The following is a 21,269-nucleotide window of genomic DNA, read 5'->3' on the forward strand; positions in this document are numbered from 1 at the left end:
GACCCACCACATCTTCAGAGATTCATTCAGTTTCCACACCCTTAGATCAACTTCAAATCTACGACTATCACTATCTCGCTATGAAGAGTTGCACACAGTTTATGTATAGTGAGATAGTGAATGAGGGACACACCATATTTCTCTTAAGAATTGTATCAAATGTCTTCCACATGATCAAAGTAGAATCAATGGTTGTCGCTATCTTGCTATAGCAAGATGCTCGAAAGTTATGTATAGCGAGGTAGCAACTTGATGACACGTGTCCCCAGTCATCAGTGGGCCTAGATTGAAATGCTAGCATCGAAGGAAAGGTACAAATGGAAGCATTTCATTGCCTTGATTGTCAATGTGTTAAGAAGAAACATGAGTCAACCCTATTTTTATCCCTAGATTGTAGAGTTTTCCTAAGATAAACGATGCAAATTTAAAATGAAAGATGATGTCACTCTATTTTTTTCTACTCTATGCATTTATGAGGAATGAAAGCTTCATGTGCAAAAGAAAAATAGAGTATAATACATAAGATTTTCTCAGTTCCATCCCACACGAACAAATATTTCAAGCTTTTCCTAAGCAGAAGCCATCTGTGAGAATTTTGTGTTGAGCTTGACAAGAGTGTGAAGAAAAATTCCATTATTCATGAATATACTGCAGAATTATAGACAGGAACAAGTGTAGATACAAGTAATTATATCATAATCTCTGTGTTGTCTTAGTTCTGCAATGTGTAATTCAAAATGCCTCCAAAGAAGGGATTTTCTGGTCAGGAGAATTACTTGGATAGGAATATCCACGATGATTTACTTGAGTTGCTTCCCAATTCCACTACTGAAACTATGCAAGTTAAAATGCTTACTACATTAAACCCTAGGTTGAAAATAGCAGATGGATTGTATGACAAGGGTAATTGGGTTCGGAATGCCAGTACCGCTCGAATTGGTCTAGATTTGTTTAAAAAATGGTTTTCAGAGAGGAACCTTTTTTCCCCACATGCCAATATCTAGAATTTTGATCTAGGGAAACTAGGGGTTCCTAGTGTTTTCATGGACTATGATCTTCTTGATGCTGTGGCAAAGAACTACGACCAAGCCATTAGGGTAGTAAGAAGAACTAATGGCTAGGTCCTAATTATAGTCAACCCATATGAGATTAGGGAAGTTTTTGGTTTAGAGCCTCTCATTGATTACCATGTGCCCATTGATTTGGAAGGATTAGAAAAAGAATACAAATCCAAGAAAGATACCATTAGGCAAGGTGTACTGAAGGCACATATAGGTAAAATTGGGACCCTACCAGCAATAACTACAGCCTCCAAGGTGTAGACACCTAAAAACCTTTAGAAAATAAAGTATTTTTATTTTTTGAAAAAGTCCTGATGACATCATCATTAATTAATTAATTAATTAATTATTTAATTAATTAATTTTTATGCCATTAAATCCCTTTATCTTAATTAAAAATATTTAATTAAGGAATCCCTCCCAAAAATGTTTAAATCTTATTTAAACATTATTTTCTTATTTATTAATTATTTAATTAATAAATTGACCAAAAAACTCAAAATAAATAATTTTTTTTTTTTTTGCCCAAAACTTGGCCAATTTCCTTAAGATCACTAACCTCTTCCAAAATCTTCTAATCCTTCTTTAATTTTGATTAAAGGCTAATCCCATCATTTCCTACCCCTAATCCCAACTCAAAATATTTAATTAAGATTAAATATTAATCCTCATGTTTATTAAAAAAGTTTTAATAAATATCTCCTCAACCCAAACCCTTGAAATAAATAAAACTTTATTTATTTCCTAAAAATCTAATTTATCCTCACCCTAAGAAGTTCTAGACTCTTCTAGAAAGTCTTCATCCTCATCCTAGGAAATTCTAGACTATTCTAGAAAGTCTTTATCCTCATCCAAAGTCTAGACTCTTCTAGAAGATGTCTTTAAAACTAATCTTAATCCCCTCCTAACCTTGTCACATTCCCTAAACATGGGTTAGGAATTACTAACCCAAGCCAAAGTTAACAAATATCTCCTCCTTCACCCACCCTCATTAAATGCCATCCACTTGCCTATCCCTAAGCTAATCCTAAACCATCCTAATCCATCCTCTAATCATTTGCACAAGCCTAAACAAGCTTAAAACCTTCTTAATCAAGTCCAAGTCGAAATTGCTCTCATCACCCTCAAAATATCTCAACCATAAAACTTTATGAAGTCCACTAGGTCATAAATGACTCTTACAAGTCCTTTTATTGCTCTTACAAGTCATTATGAGGGTCTTTATGAAGATTTTATCCCTTGAGCCTCCTTTGTTGACTCATCCTTCCCCTTTCCTCCATCCTCTCACCATGTGACATGTGTCACTCCTTGATTGGCTATAAGGAAGCACAATCCATGTGCTCTCCTCTCATGCAATCTGAGCCCTCCATGAGCTTTTCCCCATCCTTGCATCTTAGCCCTCAATCCCTCAAGCCTCTTGCCTATAAATTGGATCCTTCCCCTTTGCAAAATAACACAATCCATGAAGTAAAGTCATAATGCCATTTTGAGAAGCCATTTTATATCCAAACCATACACTCACATCCAAATTCCAACTCCATTTGAAGCCCTTTTTGAAGCATAAGCTTGAGCATACATCCTATCTATGTAGACAAAGCCACTCAACAAGAGAGCTTCTCATTGAGAGAGTCCATTAATGGCTCATATTCTCAATTGAGAGTTCATCTTAGTCTATCTTGAAGTTTATGAATTTTGTTTAGTTTGTAGAAGCTTTATTTAAATTTGGTTTCTATTAGCATACTAACATTGCTCATATACACAAGGAACCTTTCAAAAGGGCATACTTCAACATCAGGGCTATAGAGATATATAGGACCCTGTGCAGAATTTTTGGGAGAGATGAAGAGGAGTTTATGCCTGTGGATTTCATGTATATGGTTATTCAGATTTCATCTTTTGGTGTGGATATAATTTTTTATTTTACTTCTTATTTAGTTGAGGAAATTCACCATGGATTAATTGGGATTGCTAAGAGCAAGGTTGAAAAAACTTTTGGTCACTATTCTTTGTTAATGCACATGTTTTTGTTTAAGGGAGCTACATATTTTGGTAAAAAAATGAAATTAAATAGAGAAGAAAATAGGGAAGCACTACTAGTCCAATTATGGAGTACATATATGATTTGGGATGCAGAGAATGCTAGCTTTATCACATTTGACAAGTATTTTTCTTCCAAACTGAGATGCCTCTTATTGAGTGACAATCCCAGAATCCCCAAGACACTAATGGGTCTCATTAGGCCTATGGATAACCCCAGTGGTCTGAAAGTTTCACATAATTGGGGGGATATCATCCCATACTTTGTTTCTACTGTATTTAGAATTTATGGTTTTAATTGAAGTCCTCATGTACTACCTTACCAGGTGCCCTTGAAGGTAGGAGTAGCTGAGTTTTTGTGGCAGATGGGAGGAGTAGAGGAAACATTTTTGTTGATAAGATCAACAAGGGTCAATTTTCCCCACTTGCACAGTAGTCCATCATTTTGTAATCACAAAAGGAGGTTGGATTTCTTTGAACAAAATTTTGGATCCATACAAGATGGCTATTTCTCACCCTAATTTTTGTGATTTTGAGGGATTTTATAATTTGGCTCTGAGGCGTAGAATCAAGCTTGGAAAAATTGAGCATGAATTCTATTTTCTGGAATATATAATAAGGAATGAGTACTCCTTGCAAGAGCAAGAGACTAGAAAAGAAAAATGGAGAGTCTTTTCTAAAGTTTTGGATTTCATTCATTGTTTTGATGTAGATTATAGTCCTTTGGACAATGCAGTTACAAATGTAGATAAAATAAATAAGCTTATGAATACTTTTCCTGAAATAATGGAAACAATGAATGAAAAGAAGCAATTCTTCATTAGATTTTACCCAAACAAGGCCAGGGAAGTAATGAGAAGATTGCGTTTTACTCCCAATATAGGGGCAGGTTAGTTAATTGTCCAGAAAAGACCGATGTATACTGTTATTCAAAATAAAAGGACCACTATGGACAAAGGCAAGCAAATAGTTGAGTCCACCAGTAATGTCATGGAAGAGAGGCCTTCTGAGCCCTCCCTAAAAAGGAGAAAAATAATAAGGGAAGAGGATCCTCATGTTGAGGAATGCTCACCTGCATAGACCCCTTTGAGAATTGAAGAGGAATAGCTCACTGAAGAGCAAATTGAACAATTAGGATCACAAGGGGGAATTTTTGTGACATAATCAGAAATAAATGAAGGAGACCCCCAGGAGCCTCTAGTACCAAGTTTTGAATTGACAGTTGCAGACTACAGAGGAAGGGAATTGGACCTTGTGTTGGAACAGGCAAGTCATCAATTTTTGTCTGATGATAGTTTTGTAAAATCAAGGGCTTTCCATCAATTTGCATGGAGGGCAAATATGAGTAATTTTGAGGAAAGATGCAAAAACTTGACAACAAAGTATCCAAAAATGGATGAAGCCTCTATAGAAAACCAAATAAAGGAATAAATGATGCAAGAGTTCTAGAGCATAACCTCTGAAGAGGGGAGGAAAATGGTAAAGACCTCAAATATATTGTTGTTACCCAATTGGGATATTGCAGATGCATTGATTTTTAATTCTATTTCTAATAAATTGGAATTACAAGACCCCAATAAAAAGGAGTTAGTAGGGACTTCATTCAATGAAGATCAAGCTACTCTAGTTATATGGTCACTGAGAAGGGGATCTAGGGCTTTCTCATCACAACCAGATGGATTAGGATTAATAGGAAACATCATTGTGAGGAGAGCGGCTGATACCTCTCATGTGTAGGTTGCACATTGGAATGTGGATTCATCCCAGTATGTTTTGGCCATTGCTAAGAAGGAAGAATAGGCCATGTTTGAACTACAGAGTAAATATGAAACAATTATGGAGGCCTACAAAAAAGAGGTAAAAAAGAGAATTGAGCTTGAGAACAAGTTAATGGGGAGGTCCACAAGGCCAAGAATAACATACCCTCGCCCCCTAGTTGAACCTTTCAAATCCACCCCCCTCATAGAAATACCAGATACACCCCAAAGGCCAAAGTACTACACAATAGAAGATTTTGAAGAAGAAAAAGCAAGCTATGGGCATTAAATGTGGAGTTGAATTTAAAATATGAAGATAAATTAAGAAAGGCTCTCACATATTTGTGGAACAAAATTGAATGGCCACTAGTTTATGATCAGTTGGCTAGGGTAATGAGTATCTGGGAGGAACTAAAAGCAAGTGACAAGGCTTTGAAGCCTATTATGAATAAGTGGGTTAGAAGGAGGAAGGTAATAACATTTTTTTGTTATTCTATCATAAAAATCTCATATGATCAAATTGAAAAAACTTTTGATATTGTTTCTGATCTTTCAAATTTTGACAATAAGAGAATTCATTTGCAAAGAATAATAGTGGGCTACTTAAACAAGTATAAGAGCCAAAGGTTTAGTTTGTTTCCTCGTGCCTTAGATAGAAGAAATAATTTGAAAAATAAAAATGAATGGGCTAAAGAACTTGATGACTTATTTTGTTTAAGGATGAATAAAATTATCAATGAAACATGGCATGCATGGTGGGCTACCACAACTAAAGAAATAGTGCAAGCCCAGATATTCTTTGATTCTTTGAAACAACAATTTTCTAATATTGATAGGGAAGTAGAGTATGTTATCAAGAAACAACAACATATTCTGCATTTTGACTAGCCAGATGATGCACTTTTTGACAAATGGATGGATGATATTGCTTCTGGTGAGCAACTAGAAGAAGTTGAAAGAGACGATGATGAGATGAACAGAGATGAATTACAAATCATCGATCGACCTCCATCAATACCTGTAAAAGAAGAAGGGCAGTCATCTCATGCAAAGGATACAAGGGATTAGTTAGATGACTCAGCATACGCAGAATCAAGAGTAACTGTCACCTTGATAACGAACGATGATATTAGCGAAAATGCCAAAGTGGAGGTGAAGCTGCATGAATCAGAACCTAACACATCATTGGCAAGTTTGGCAGCCACATATGCTGAGGATTCAGAATAGCAACCAATCAGAAAATCAACAATACAAAAGGGTGTAACAGAAAGGGACCCATGAAAGGAATGTTTGATGTACAAATCTTTATGTTAATCAATTTTGTCTTTTTCATAGGTGTATGTAAATATCATTTAAGGACACATGTCCATTCTCTATGCTTGAAGCTTGTTGCATCTCACATTATATAAGTGAGATCCCAGGGCTAGAGAAGGGTCTGATTTCTAATGCATTTTAGTATTACACTTAGGATGTTTTCGGTCTAGTCTTTGAGCAAAACTTTATAATGTATTTTCTTTGCATATTTTCTGAGAATACATCAATATAGAATGATCTTCATGTCTCTTTTTAAGGTCATTCTGAGTTTACTACAATTATATACAAATTTTCAAGGAAAATTAATACAAATTTTGAGCTGTCCCCATATCAGTTCTCATTGAATTTGTCTCCTTTATTGTTACCTGGTTATTTTGAGATTGTGTGAGTAAAGCTTAATCAATTGAATACAATTCATTTAGGTTGTATGTCAATTCATTACAGCTATTAATTCAATGAATTAAATAAATGCTTTCGATAAATTTGATAGGGTTGTCATGGTAATAGAAAGGATGTCTGTAAGAATGAAATTCAGTGAGAATTACTGATAATTCTTGTTGTAAAGCAACATATTAGATCCACAAATTGAAGTAGACTCTGAATCCCAATGGAATAAGCACTGATCAAAATTTACTCAATATGCAGAATAGATACACTATGAAAAAGTATCAATTCTAAAATCATAATCAACTTTAATTTACATTTCTTGAAGATTTTAAATGATGGTCATCACTTGTTTGCATGGAATGTTTTAGCCTTAGTTAGCCACTATTGCTAGGAACACTTGCAAATCTATAGAAGAAATTTGACCAAATTTGTTATATGGGATGTGTTTTTTCAAAATGTCAGAATCATGCATGTATTTGAGGATTTGAGATGAGAATCAAAATGAAACTAAAATAATTCTTATATAGTATCTTCTAGTCTTGAATCATCCCTGGGTATATCCACCTTGGTTTTGTAGAGCCTAAAGAGTAGAAAACCACCCTTGGTTTTGTTGAAGTTGGGTCTGGATGGTTTACACATGTAATTGCTAATAGGAATTGGCTAATCCTTAGGTTATGTGAGTAATATCAATTTGGTATTGAACTTTTGTTGTTCAATAGTTTTAAAACACCAACACCCTAAGACCCCTAGGGACATATTAGAATCATTTATATGGGTCGAAGGGGCCATAGGATAACCTATGACCCCTTTCGACACATTTTATTACAACATATGTCCCTAGGGGTTCTAGGACCCCTAGGGACATATTACAATCATTTATATGGGTCGAAAGGGGCCATAGGATGATTTATGACCTCTTTCGACACATTCCATGATGACATAAGTCTCTAGGGGTCCTAGGACCCCTAGGGACATATTATAATCATTTATATGGGTCAAAAGGGGCCATAGGATGACCTATGATCCCTTTCAACACATTCCATGATGACCTATGTCTCTAGGGGTCCTAGGGACATATTAGAATCATTTATATGGGTTGAAAGGGGCCATAGGATGATCTATGACCCCTTTTGACACATTTCATGACGACGTATGTCTCTAGGGGTCCTAAGACCCCTAGGGACATATTAGAATCATTTATATGGGTCGAAAGTGGCCATAGGATGACCTATGACCCCTTTCAACATATTTTATTACAACATATGTCCCTAGGGGTCCTAGGACCCCTAGGGGCATATTACAATCACTTATATGGGTTGAAAAAGGTCATAGGATGATCTATGACCCCTTTCGACATATTTTATTACAACATATGTCACTAGGGGTCCTAGGACCCCTAGGGGCATATTATAATAATTTATATGGGTCAAAAGGGGCCATAGGATGACCTATGACCCCTTTCAACACATTTTATTACAACATATGTCGCTTGGGGTCTTAGGACCCTTAGGGACATATTAGAATCGTTTATATGGGTCGAAAGGGGCCATAGGATGACTTATGACCCCTTTCGACACATTCCATGACGACATATGTCTCTAGGGGTCCTAGGAACCCCTAGGGACATTAGAATAATTTTTATGGGTCAAAAGGGGCCATAAGATGACCTATGACCCTTTTCGACACATTTTATTAAAACATATGCCGGTAGGGGTCCTAGGACCCCTAGGGACATATTATAATTGTTTATATGGGTTGAAAGGGGCCATAGGATGACCTATGACCCCTTTCGACACATTCCATGATGACATATATCTCTAGGGGTCCTAAGACCCTTAGGGACATATTATAATTGTTTATATGGGTTGAAAGGGGCTACAGGATGACCTATGACCCCTTTCGACACATTCCATGATGACATATGTCTCTAGGGGTCCTAGGACCCCTAGAGACATATTATAATTGTTTATATGGGTTGAAAGGGTCCATAAGATGACATATGACCCCTTTCGACACATTCCATGATGACATATGTCTCTAGGGGTCCTAGGATCCCTAGGGGCATATTATAATCATTTATATGGGTCAAAAGGGGTCATAGGATGACCTATGACCCTTTTCGACACATTCCATGATGACATATGTCTCTAGGGGTCTTAGGACCCCTAAGGACATATTATAATTGTTTATATGGGTCGAAAGGGGGCCATAGGATGACTTTTGACCACTTTCAACACATTCCATGATGACATATGTCTCTAGAGGTCCTAGGACCCCTAGGGACATATTAGAATCATTTATATGGGTTGAAAGGGGCCATAGGATGACCTATGACCCCTTTCGACACATTTTATTACAAAATATGTGTTTAGGGGTCCTAGGACCCCTAAGGACATATTATAATTGTTTATATGGGTTGAAATGGGTCATAGGTCATTCGACACATTCCATGACGACATATGTCTCTAGGGGTCATAGGACTCCTAGGAACATATTATAATCATATATATGGGTCAAAAAGGGCCATAGGATGACCTATGACCCATCTCCATGCATTTCATCACAACCTATGTCCTTAGGGGTCCTATGACCCATAGGGACGCATTTGGTTGGTTCCAATGCATCTCTTGACACATTTCATGACAATTTATGTCCCTAGTACCCCTAGGACCCTTAGGGACCCATTAGGAATGTGTCGAAAGGGGTCATAGGTTAACCTATGGCCCCTTTCGACACATTTTATGACAATATTATATTTAATAATAATATAATATTATATATTTTAATATAATAATAATATATTATTAGATTATATAACAATAATAATCATATATGTTACTAGATTATAGATTTAATAATAATAATAACCATATATATTATTATATATGATAATAGTCATATAATATTACTATATATATTTAATAATAATATTTATCATATATATTATTATATTGTATTTAGTTATAATAATAATTATTATATTCATAACTATATTATATTTAATAATAATAATCATACATATTACTATAATATAATAATAACTATAATCATATATAATAATAATATCAATGTCCACACTTCCCCAAAATAAATTACCCTGTAAAATACTCTAAAGTTTCCCTCTCAAATTTGCCTCCCTCCAAAATTTCAATTGGAATATCTTTCCTCTCAAATTTCCCTTCAAAATTTCAATTGAAAAATCATGAGCCTAATCGGATACTTGATTTTATTTTGGGTATCCGATTAGGCTCAGTATTTATCCAGCCTATTTGGTCAACCCAAAAAATGTGTTTAAGAAGGGTTTCACTGACACTCAGACTTCGGGTAGCCATTTGATAATGTTATTTTTATCAAAATTGAATGAAACGAAAAGGGTTTTTTTATAACACTCTCGAGATTCCATAAGGATAATATCTGTCAAATTCTAAGTTTGATAAGTATTTATTAGTTATTTTTCAATGAAGATAATTGTAAAGTGTTGATTGACATACTGATTGAAAAATAGCTATAACTTTCAAACGGTATAACATTTTTTAAATCCAAAAGTTGCATCACATTTTACGCTTCGCCTAGTATAATAAAAATACAATAAAAATAAAATTTGGTAAATTTTTCTATTAGTTAAGGTGGTCAAACACGAGAATTTTTTTCTGAAAAAGTTTTAGTAGAAAATTCATATTTAATTATTTATTTGGAATAAAAATATGCAAAAATATGTGCCACATCTGGGCACGAGTCTACTTTTTATATCTATAATTATATTAAAAAAATATTATCATTTGATTTTGATTAAGGTGGTTAGAAATACACCTACCTTTTATTTTCGCCTTGAAATTTTTGTAGTACTGCATTAAAATCCAAACTTTTGACCAATCAATTATTTTTTCTCTAGATAAGGCCTAGTAGTTTACAAACTACATTCAATTTACTACAGATTATTTTTTTACAACTTTTTGATATAAAGTCCATAACCACTTTAAAATTATGTGTCAAGTTGACATAATGCTGATTTGCTTGTTTTTCACTGCTACTTAAGGCCATAGTTTGGTTGCCCATGATCCTGCACATACCAATAATTTAGATAATAAGGATACTAACAAATATAACATCTTCATAACTTTTAGATATCTATGTATATGTATGTATGTGTGTGTGTGTGTGTGTGTGAGAATGTCAACATGTATAAACTATGGAGCATTTGCCCCTCATAGCAAACAAAGGGACAGATGGAGAAGAATTTATAGTTATTAATCAAGACTTTGAAAGATTCAAATATGTAATTTTCAAAATAATATTAATAAAGGGTTTCAATTTAAAAATAAAACCAATTAAGACAATAGTACTTTTAATAGATCAGTATCTATGTTACTATTATCACTATTTTCTATCTTGTTTTCGGTATCCTTTTGGTAGATCTCTGATAAAATATAATGAATGTTGTAGAATTTTATCTCTACTGGAAGTATTTCAAAACAAAGTAAGAATGAAAAGCAATGTTATATTTTGCACCTAAAAAGGGATTAAAATAGGATTCTATTAATTCTATTATGCATGCAAAAGTTAAATCCAAACTTATAAATTAAACATCTGATACTCAAAATGTCTTAAAATTTTAAGAATGAAGACTAGTTTTTAATAAATGCAAGGTAGAATATTTTACCATCAAATAGAAACATCAGTCAAGAAGTAGCTAAATTAATTTCAGAGTCAGTAAACAAAAAGGTTAGGAATCAGAATTGTTAGTTTCGGCATCAAGAGGTGTTAATAATATTGGCAAATGATTTCTTGCAAATCAAGGAAGAAAGGAACTTATGTTTCATCCTTCCCCACCTAATTTTGATCAATTCTTGTCATCGCAAACTGATCTGCATCATCTCAAAATGGGCAGAAGCATCTAAAGTAAGGGAGTAAATTCTTAGACCTTCAAACGATAGGAAACATTTAAATTATAATTGAGAATGTTCCCTTAAAAGACATGTTAGATCAATTAACAATTAGAATTATAGATTAATTTTAATCATCAAAAGTATGGATATTTTAGACTTGGTTATTTATATGATCTTATAAGTTGACATCTAACTTATTTGGAAGTGAGTAGTGTTTTTGATGCAATTTCTAGCCAAATATCACAATCTAGAAAGGAAATTCATAGCTGTGGGCTAGATTCACTTATTTCTCATCGTCTCAAGAAAAATATTTTGACTAAAACACTTTTATGTAAAATAAAACAAGGTGATGTAAACTGGTGTATGCCTCTTTTATTTTGTATATTATAGGACTTCGGTCTTGGGAAAGATTGAAGGTTTTCTTACTTTGTTCTTTCCTACCAGTGCCCATTTGAATGAAGAATCCATGTAATTTTTCCATTTATTAAATTATAATACAAGGCTTCAATCGTTTACTGATAAAAAAAAAAATTCTAATGGAGCTATGAACTAGTGAGGTCACAAACGGGGGACCTCATCCCCATTAGATTCGAACCTTGATGGCAAGGATAAAAACACAACAACTTAACCATCACAACATGCCACTATTGGCAAAAATAGAATAAAATAAAATAAAATAAAAAATAAAAAATAAAAAAATTCTAATAATTTAAAATAATAAATTAGAATAATTTTAATGAATTTAATTATTCTTTATATTTTGATAAAAAGATGTGATTGAATTAAAATTTTAAAAGTGTATAATACTAAACATAATTTATTCTATTCAATTTAACATATTTTATTTAAAAATATTAAACATATATTATTTAAAAATATTATACATTATTTTTAGTAATGATAGCCCTTATTTTCACTGTGCCAATTTTTTTTAAAGTTTATTGTGAAAATACTTTGAACTATGTTGCATTGTTAGGGTTTGTCCTTTACTTCTTATGAGTTTCCAGAATGAACCCTAACTTGGTTATGTTTGCCCTGGCCCAATGTTGAAAATCTTGCCCTAGTGGAATAATGTGATATCCTAAGGTTGTGTCTTCACCCTTGCATTGAAAAAATTCATTAAAATCTGCAATCATTTTACCCTTACCCTAGGTTTTATTTCAAGCAGGGGATTGTATGCCATTCAAATCATATGTTACGATCTTACGATCAGGGTTTAGGCATCTAGTCGTAAGCTTAAAATCTCCCTCTTCCAATATTATGATGTAATGGTTAGTAGAGGATTGTAGGGGTAATGTGTTGAGCCTCTCGATCTTAAGATATGTTAAATGGTCATAGCATCACAGGTGTTCAAAATGAGGTCTTTGATCTTACAACTCCCATTGTGTCGTGTCATCTTAAGTGTTTGATAGAAGGGTTTAAAGTCAAGGTGTATGATGTTATGAAAAATAGGTGATTGTGGGATTGTAAAGGCACAAATGGAGGCTCTTGACCATGCAATAAAATGGTGCTTGTAAGATCACAAGGACATAAAAGTACAAAGGGTTGTGGAGAGTTCTGATCTTATGACAAAAGGGAGATTGAGACATTGTAAAGGTTTTCAAGGAGACCTTCGAAGATGCAAAAGGCTTATGATCGTAAGATCATGAGAGAAAAATATGAGGTGTCTGATGGCATGATAGAAAAGTGATTGTAAGATCATAAGGTAAAAATGATAAAGCAAGGTGCAGCCAGGTGCATTTTCATAAGGTTGTGAGACACGTGGCTATTCATATCTTCAAATGCTATGAGAAGTAGTAGATTGTAAGATCTCAAGGGCAATTCAATAGATTTATGAAGCTATGAAGCAATGTTAGATCATGAGATCGTAAAGATGGAAATTGATGCTTTCAAGGCTATGATAAAGAAAGGACAACTATCGTCATGTGGTCGTAGGTCAGTGATAGTAGTTAAAGGAAACCTCTGATGTTACGAAGATAGTTTAGTGACAGTGATCGAGAGGTCATAAGGAATTAAAAATGGAGATATGGTATTACGCCAAAGTCATGCTCATAACATCATAAGGGTGTGAAAGGTAATTGCCAAAGTTATGAAGTGGTCCAGTAAGCTATGATCATAAGATCGTAAGGAAAGTGAAGGAAAGATAAGATGCTATGAAGTGGTTTGTTGATTTCTCAATGTAACTCTGCGGCTCTTAAAGGTGTTAACTATTTTCGGTGTTACAATCTTAAGATACACTATGTCTCATGAGGTTGTAAGAGATTTAAGGGTAAGTTTCAAAGACACAATAAATGGTATATCATAGGATCGTGAAATCTATTTTCAAGGCATATTCTAATGCGATAAAGGTTTGAATTCAAAGGATCATAATATTGTAGAGCCGAATTTCCCCACCTAAGATGATACAAAAGGCTCCTCTTTCATAGTGTATCATAAGATCATAAACCCTAGCTTGACATGAAAAAGTGAACTTTACTTTTATGAGCTAGAATAATGACAAAACACCCATGGCCAATGAAATTTGAGCAAAGTACAAAAGTTCTCGAGTTGGATAGTTATGTGGACATTCCATATGAGGTGATAGACAACACTCAATCTAAAGCTCAAGCATGCATAATATCAATGCACAGAGAAGGTTGATGAAAGTACGCACAACATAAAACATTCCATAATCTAGTAATCTATTACCATTTGTAGAGAGAACAAATTTATAGCAATTGCAGTTGCAGAGTTTTTAGTGTGAGCATTGTTGCCATTTTTTGTCTACTGCCAAAAAATTCAAATTTGTATGCCTAGCCTATCCAACGGCTAGTTCCCAGAGTTATATTATTTTAAATGGCATGGAAATATCAAAAATTAAATGATAAAACCTTATGTTTTATTTCTGTTGGTGTATAGCTTTCCACGCCATTAGATCTTCCATGATCTACGGCTGGCGTTATGTCGCTATGGAAAGTTGCATGATGTTTTACGTTAGCGACATAACACCTTTTTGCCGCGTGTCAGGTGGGTCCTCTTTTCCTTGATTCTTCAGCACCGGGTTTTGTTCCATCCAAGATGGGTTCTATGGCGCTATCAGGAAATCTGTATTCCTTGCCATTAGCAACATAGTGCCCAAACGAAAAGTGATCCTGCGGTGAACTTTGGAAATGCGGTGGGTCCCAAGTATGCCCTGTTAGGGATCATGATGAATTTTGTCAGATAGGTTGACGTGTGGCCAATTTCTATTGGTTTGTATGCTGGTGGTCAGACCCATCTTGCTCGCCGTCAGATTAGTCTAAATCGATGACGGGTGCTATCTCGCTATGGAAAGCTGTGAGAATTTTAACCATAGCGACATAACGCCTTAGCGACGAGTGGTGTAGGTGATGTAATGGGCTCGCCTTTCTCCAAAGTGGTGTTATGACTCATCCTTGTTGGCAGTTGTCAGGTGGGTCATAGTACAATGGTGGCGATATTTCATTAGTCCATTCAGGCAGCTCGATGCATAGTTGTACAATTTTGTGGATCATTGTAGATCTGAGGGAAATCCACAGTAGGTGTTATCTCGCTATGGAAAACTGCGAGAACTTTAACCATAGAAACATAGCGCCCTTTTTCCACGTGGATCAGTGGGGCTGAGTGTTATAAAGCTGCGAGGATGGTACCAGTTTGGGCTAAGTCAGATGGCAGGTTGTGCTAGGTGTGCTGACAATAGTTCGTGGGCCCAAAAGTCTTAAAGGAAAGCGCAGGAAATGACGAGTCTTCATGATCGTCAGATTAAAGAAGATCTACGGCAGGCGCTATCTCGCTATGAGAAAGCGCTCGAAAGATATTCATAGTGACATAGCACCTTGGTGACATGTGTCTTGTAGGCCTGACCAAGGTTGACAGTTAAGGGCTAGCGGTTATGTTGCAAGCCGTCACGGTCAAATTTTAAAAGGTTGGCACTGTTAGTAAAGAAAGATAGTGGTCAGCACGGGAAGACCTTGCGAGGTGGTAGAAAGATAAAAGGTTGTTGGTCCACGTGGCTCATCCTAGTGCCAAGGATAGGTTGACTAGGCTGACCTTGCTGATTCATGAAACAAGAACGGGGAAAATCAAGAGTTTTTATGTGAATCTGATCTTCATGATCGATTCCAACTACTAGAAGTGAATGTTGAATGAAGAGGAACACTCCACCGTCTTAGTCAATCCATCTACCTGATCAAGACAATTAATGGTGCCATTTCTGTCTTCTGAAGGCATTATTTGATACAGAGGATCAGATATCATTTGCATCTGGATCTGTACCCAGATCAAATTTTCTCCATGATTGTTCCTTATAAGACTTAACGACGGTGGTTGCAGGACAATTTCAGAGGGAAAAACTCAGTTATGCCTGCACTATAAAGGCAAATTTTGTAGATTTTGAAAAGGTTGACCTTTCTCTGACTTTTCTCTGCTGTTGCTCTACAATTCCAGTGTAAAAATTCCCCTGTGCCTCTGAATTGTATGATTCTCTACTTTATCTCCTTCAACCATTGTTATGAAAGTGCAAGAACTCTTTTCCTTCGCCATTGTTTTGTGGAAGTCTGTAATCTACATGATTGTATCTCTTCTGGCCTATGAATGATATATAAGTGAATCTTCTCTTTCCTTGTGTCATTCATTCTGGTTTTTTGATCTGCATGTGATTATTAGATTAAAGAAAGTTTGAATGCGTATATCCTTAGTCTCATTCTGGTTCAATAGTGCATATATGGGCAGAGATTGGTCTGAACACTCTATTTTGGTGCATCACCTCTTTAGATTAGATTAGGTAGATTTTCTTTTCATGCTCTCCTTCTCCCTTTTCCTCTCCAAGAGTAGTTAGGTACACCCTGATAGTAAGAGGAAGCCGGCCTTCTCCAAAGACTCAACCTCATAGTTCAAGTCCCACAGCTTGGAGGTTGTTTCCACGTTTCACTAGGTTGTCCTCACACATAGGCTCTGGACAAGGGTGCAAACCTAAGTGACAACAAGCATATTATTATTTTCAGAACTAGTTGCAGAAGATTTCTAGTTTTTTAGTTTATTCTCAATATGTCTGACAAAGAAGTAGAAGAGAAACAAGCTTCAAACATGGAAGTTGCAGAAACTTCAACTTCTAAGCGAGGGGAAACTAGGCAAAAGAAACCTAATAGGTTTGTTGAAGAATGGATCAGGTTGTTCCCAGAATCCTCTAATGCCATTGGTGTAAATGATCATAATTTTAGAGACCCTTATATATTTTGCAGAGATGCTACATGACCTAGAGTCACTGGTTCTGAATTGTTCACATATTTCTATCGTAATCAAGCCAAGAAGATCCTTGTTTGCAATCCCTAGAAGAAGAATCTAGCGAAACTTATCTTTCTAGAGGTTTTGTGGATATTGATTTAGTAAAGGCCCTAATAAAATCATACAACTTGACTACTAAATCTTTCCACAAGAGGGATGGAACCATTTTATTATGCACATTAGACCAAGCTTCTTTCATTGAAGCATTTGGATTGGATGGTGCTATGAGTGAACTAGTAGACCTGGTTGACCTGCAAGATAAATTTGAAACAAACACCAAAGCTTACACAGGGAAGTCTATGCTACATCATATTCCCATGGACCTAAAGAAAGTGGGTTATTACCCTAAAAAGGTGGAAAAGAAGATGCCTTTGGACAAGTTGAAGAACTACTTTGTGAAAATAGTGTATGGTGTCCATAAGGTGGTTGGCATAGATGGAACTGACATGGTTTATGGAGCCCAATTTATCATTGCCAGAGATGTGCAAGACCCCTACCATGGTGGAGAATATGACTATGTTGAGTATATTTTGGAGGTAATGAAGGATAATGTTGGACTGGCACAGAGTGGAGATATGAGAAACTTCAAATTCTATCATTACTCATTGCTAATGCACTTGATCCTATATAAGAATGTGGGGTATATAAGCCCATATTTCATTGATCACATATTTGATGCTAATGGAGAGCTAACATTTCAACTATGGACACAGGTATGGGATAGTTCCTATCACTATTCTGATTCTGTTTCATTTTTCAATAATTTTAGTACAACTATCATGAAAATGTAAGACCTAGGCTATTTTAGGGCCTTGAGATTTTGAAGAGTCTTTTAGGACCAACCCTACTCCCTGAGAATAAAAGATTAGATCATAATTGGGGAAATATCTTCCTATTTCCTATTTTTTCCCTTAGGAGAGTTTATGGTTGTCCACAATCACCCCATATATTGTCAAAATTCATTCCCCCTAGACTGACCATTATTGAATTCATGTGGTAGCTATTCATGGCAAACAAGGAATATCTAGGACCAAAGGTGCATAGGAGCACATTATTATGTAGGTGCTTTAGGGTAGGGGACTTTTCAATTGGAAAAGAATCCCTAGATTAGATTCATTCTTTCCTCCACCACTATAATCTGTCAACTAGCCCATATAGGACGTATGACCTTGATAACTGGATGAGGAACACCCTCAAGGAAATCATAAACCATGTACTATAAAGTACAAAGGAGTTGCACCATGAGGACCTCATTCCAAATATTTTTACTGAGGGGGAGGCAACTAAAAAATTGTCCAAGTTTGACAATGTGTTGAGGGCAGAGAGGGAGCTAAAGAGAATGGATCCCAGCTTCAAAGGCTTTTACCTAGATGTCCCTTACCCACACAGGATAAGGAAGATGGTTACCAACCACGTTGAAATTATGACACAAATGCCAGAGGAATCACATGGAGAAGAAGAGAGGGCGAACCATGATAGCCTTGAACCTAATGTGACTTTAGGAATAGAAGAGGATGAGCTTGTTGAGGCATCATGGGTCACCAAAGGAAATAAGAGGTAGAAGGTTGTGCACATCCCTGAAAAAGTAAAATAGAGATCTTTGCAAATCTTGCTTGGTAAAAGTCAATATTCTGCTGACTTAAGACAAAGTTACGTCCAAGATAAAGTGACTACAACAGAGAATACATTGATTGACTTAAAGCTAGCAGTAACAAGGTTGGATGACAGGATCATCCTAGCCCAACAATTCATGAAAGATGATGAATTCATCAAATCCATTGAATTCAAGAGCTTCTTGTCTAAAATCAAACATAGTGAATTGGTGTTAAAGATGAAACTACGGGAATTAGATGAAAAGAAGTAGGATTTAATTGAGAAACTACATGCTTATGATCCTGAAAGTGAAGTCATGACTCTTGAGGCGGCGAGGGATCTAGTGCAAAGGAGTGGAATGTTATTGGTGCTTGGTTGGGATTTGGAACAAGCATTTATGCTTGACCAAATTAGAAGACAAGAGAGTGCCATATCATATGAGGAATATGGTGATGGTGGACTAAAAAGAGGATTTGGATTTAACATTGACACCAAAGCCCTAGCAGTGTGGAGCATGGCTTTTGCATCAAACAAGCCCAAGTTGATGGATGTGTAAAGCACAAAAAGCGCAACATGATTGTATGGACCCTACAAGGTACCTCTGGGACATAAATCTCCAAGGCCTTAAAACACTTCTCATTTATGAATGAGGCCAAGGTAGAGGAGATAGAGACAAGGTTAGCTAAATCCTTCCATGACTACATTGATGTTAGGAAGCTCTATGAGCATGAGCTCAGGAAGAGCCATGTTTTCAAGGAGACAATTGAAGAGCTTGAGGCTAAGGTTCAAGGATTGGAAACTAAAGTTGCATCTCTCAAAGAGAAACTGTTAAATGTAGAACAAATGACCATTGTAGAATAGATCAAGGAATGGGATATTTAGGAACAACCATCCAAGATTTTAGCAGAGACAATTACATAGACAAATCCACTGGAGGTAGAGGATATAGAGCTTAGAAGAATGAGCATTGATGCTCCACCAACATAACAAGGTATTGAGGTAAGGACAATTGTCCTTAGATGTATGATAGGCCACATTGTTGAAACTCTAAAGAATATATCTCAATAGGCCCATACATTATATGTTTCTTTACAAGATGTTGAGCAGGTTTGCAATGAAGCTCATGCATGGTTGTCACCCACATTCAATCTTTAGGGGCCATATATTCAATTCTTCGAAAGGCTTATTATGTTGATGGCTAAAAAGTTAAATTTGCTTGATAAGATTATTATAGTGAAGGAGGGCCTAAAGATGGTAAAGGAATTAATTGGCTTCTTTACTAGAAAAATGCAAATAATACAAGGAAAATTGAAAGTTTTATCTCAGGGAATTGAGCCCTATATTTGACTCATTTTGGATACAAACGAAAAGTTGAGGGATTGGCAGGAGTGGTCTAATTCCTTCAATACAATATTAACTCAAGAGGCCACAACATCAATTTTTGAAGACAACAGTAATGTCCCATTCAATAATTTGATTGACTCCTTGTTAAGAGCTAAAATAGATTTAAATAAGTTTTCAATGGTGTCAAAAGCTATAATAGATTCCATGTAGATTAAGGCCACAAAGGAATTAGAAGAAGTTATATAAACCGAGACGCCCACCAAAAGGGAGATCTATGTTTGGGAAGTGGTGGTAGAGATTAAGGCTCTGGTGGTGGGAGGAACTTGAATATTTACTTGCTAAAGATAGTAGAAGACAAAGAATTAAAGTTAAAGCTCCAACAATAAATAATCACCTGCTGACTTTACAACTACTTCCTATTTTTGGTTCAAGCACAAAGGAAGGTCTTAATTATAACTTTTTGTACATGTCTCTTCACTTTTCTCTTCCATTAAGGTTTTGACATGTATCCTCCTCCCATCTGAAGCTTGTGCAATCCCTTATAAGGATTTCCAAGATGTGGAATAGAGGTTGGAAGTTTGTAGAAATTTCATTTTTTATGTCATTTATAGCCCATCCAATTTTGTTTATTATATGAATGCATTCAGTCTTGTAAACTTGAAGATACTGTGAATATGAATGATCAAGATGTCAAATTCTAAGTTATATTTTGAGTCTATATCAGCATTATATTCATTTTTCAAAGGAAATTAATACAAACAATTTTTTTTCATATTTGTGTATCTGAGTTTTGTCTCCTTTCTTGTATATTTGTGATCTTGGGATTGAAGTGAACAATGTTCTTTTAGTTTAATGCAATTTAGATGAATTGTATGTCTCTTATTGTTTTCTTTTAGTTTGAATAATTAAGTAATTACTTTTAGTAAGTGATAGGGTTTTGGGTATATGAGAGGGATATGATAAGAATGAGATTCAGAGTTCACTAGTGACAAATTTAATTGCAACTCAATTAAAAATAAGTCTAAAGTTGTTGGTCTTGACTCTATATAACCATGGATAAGGCACTGATCAATTAATTTCAGTTGCAAGTTGATGATTCATATGGTTGCAGAATACATATATCAATCAAAAGTCAATTTTCCATTTATGTAATGAAGAACTAGAGTTGCTAGTCAACCCTTATTTGTAATAACTCTCCTTTTGGTTATAACTAGCTATTGTAATCAAAGAGTTTACTACAAATCTAAGAAGAAATTGTGACCAATATCTGCTATAAGGGATAGGTTTGAAAGAAAAAGTATTAATGAGTAAGCGTCTGAAGAGAAAATCAAAGTAACCCATCACATTCATTTTCTTGAGGCATACCCACCTTGGCCTTGCAATGCCTAAAGTGTAGAGAGTCTAGTGTACTCTATTGAAGTTGGTTCAAAGCTAAGATTAATCTTGCTAAATATGGGACCTAGCTAATCCTTAGGCTTTATTTCATCTTCTGCATCATGATATTGGGTTTAGAGCAACCTGGTCGTCCAAAAAAACACCAATAAGTAATACTATACCTTATTAATATTAATAAACTATATCATAAATAGAATACACAAGTTTTAATATAA

At 35.3% G+C, this 21,269-nt stretch overlaps 1 protein-coding gene across 1 annotated transcript in view; it reads right to left on the reverse strand.

Annotated features, from left to right (window-relative positions):
• Positions 1-5,919: 5,919 nt before the first annotated feature.
• The window catches only part of LOC149545994 (proline-rich receptor-like protein kinase PERK3), a 39,561-nt gene continuing 24,211 nt past the window's right edge, over positions 5,920-21,269 (reverse strand). Inside the window, exon 10 of the mRNA XM_089793874.1 lies at positions 5,920-6,065. Within this exon, the coding sequence (XP_089650000.1) occupies positions 5,920-6,065 (146 nt within the window). The remainder of the gene's footprint in view (positions 6,066-21,269) is intronic.

The sequence above is a fragment of the Cupressus sempervirens genome, chromosome 7 (genome assembly GCF_028749045.1).
Source record: "Cupressus sempervirens isolate cs-2001-9-10 chromosome 7, ASM2874904v1, whole genome shotgun sequence".
In the NCBI taxonomy this organism is placed as follows: domain Eukaryota; kingdom Viridiplantae; phylum Streptophyta; class Pinopsida; order Cupressales; family Cupressaceae; genus Cupressus; species Cupressus sempervirens.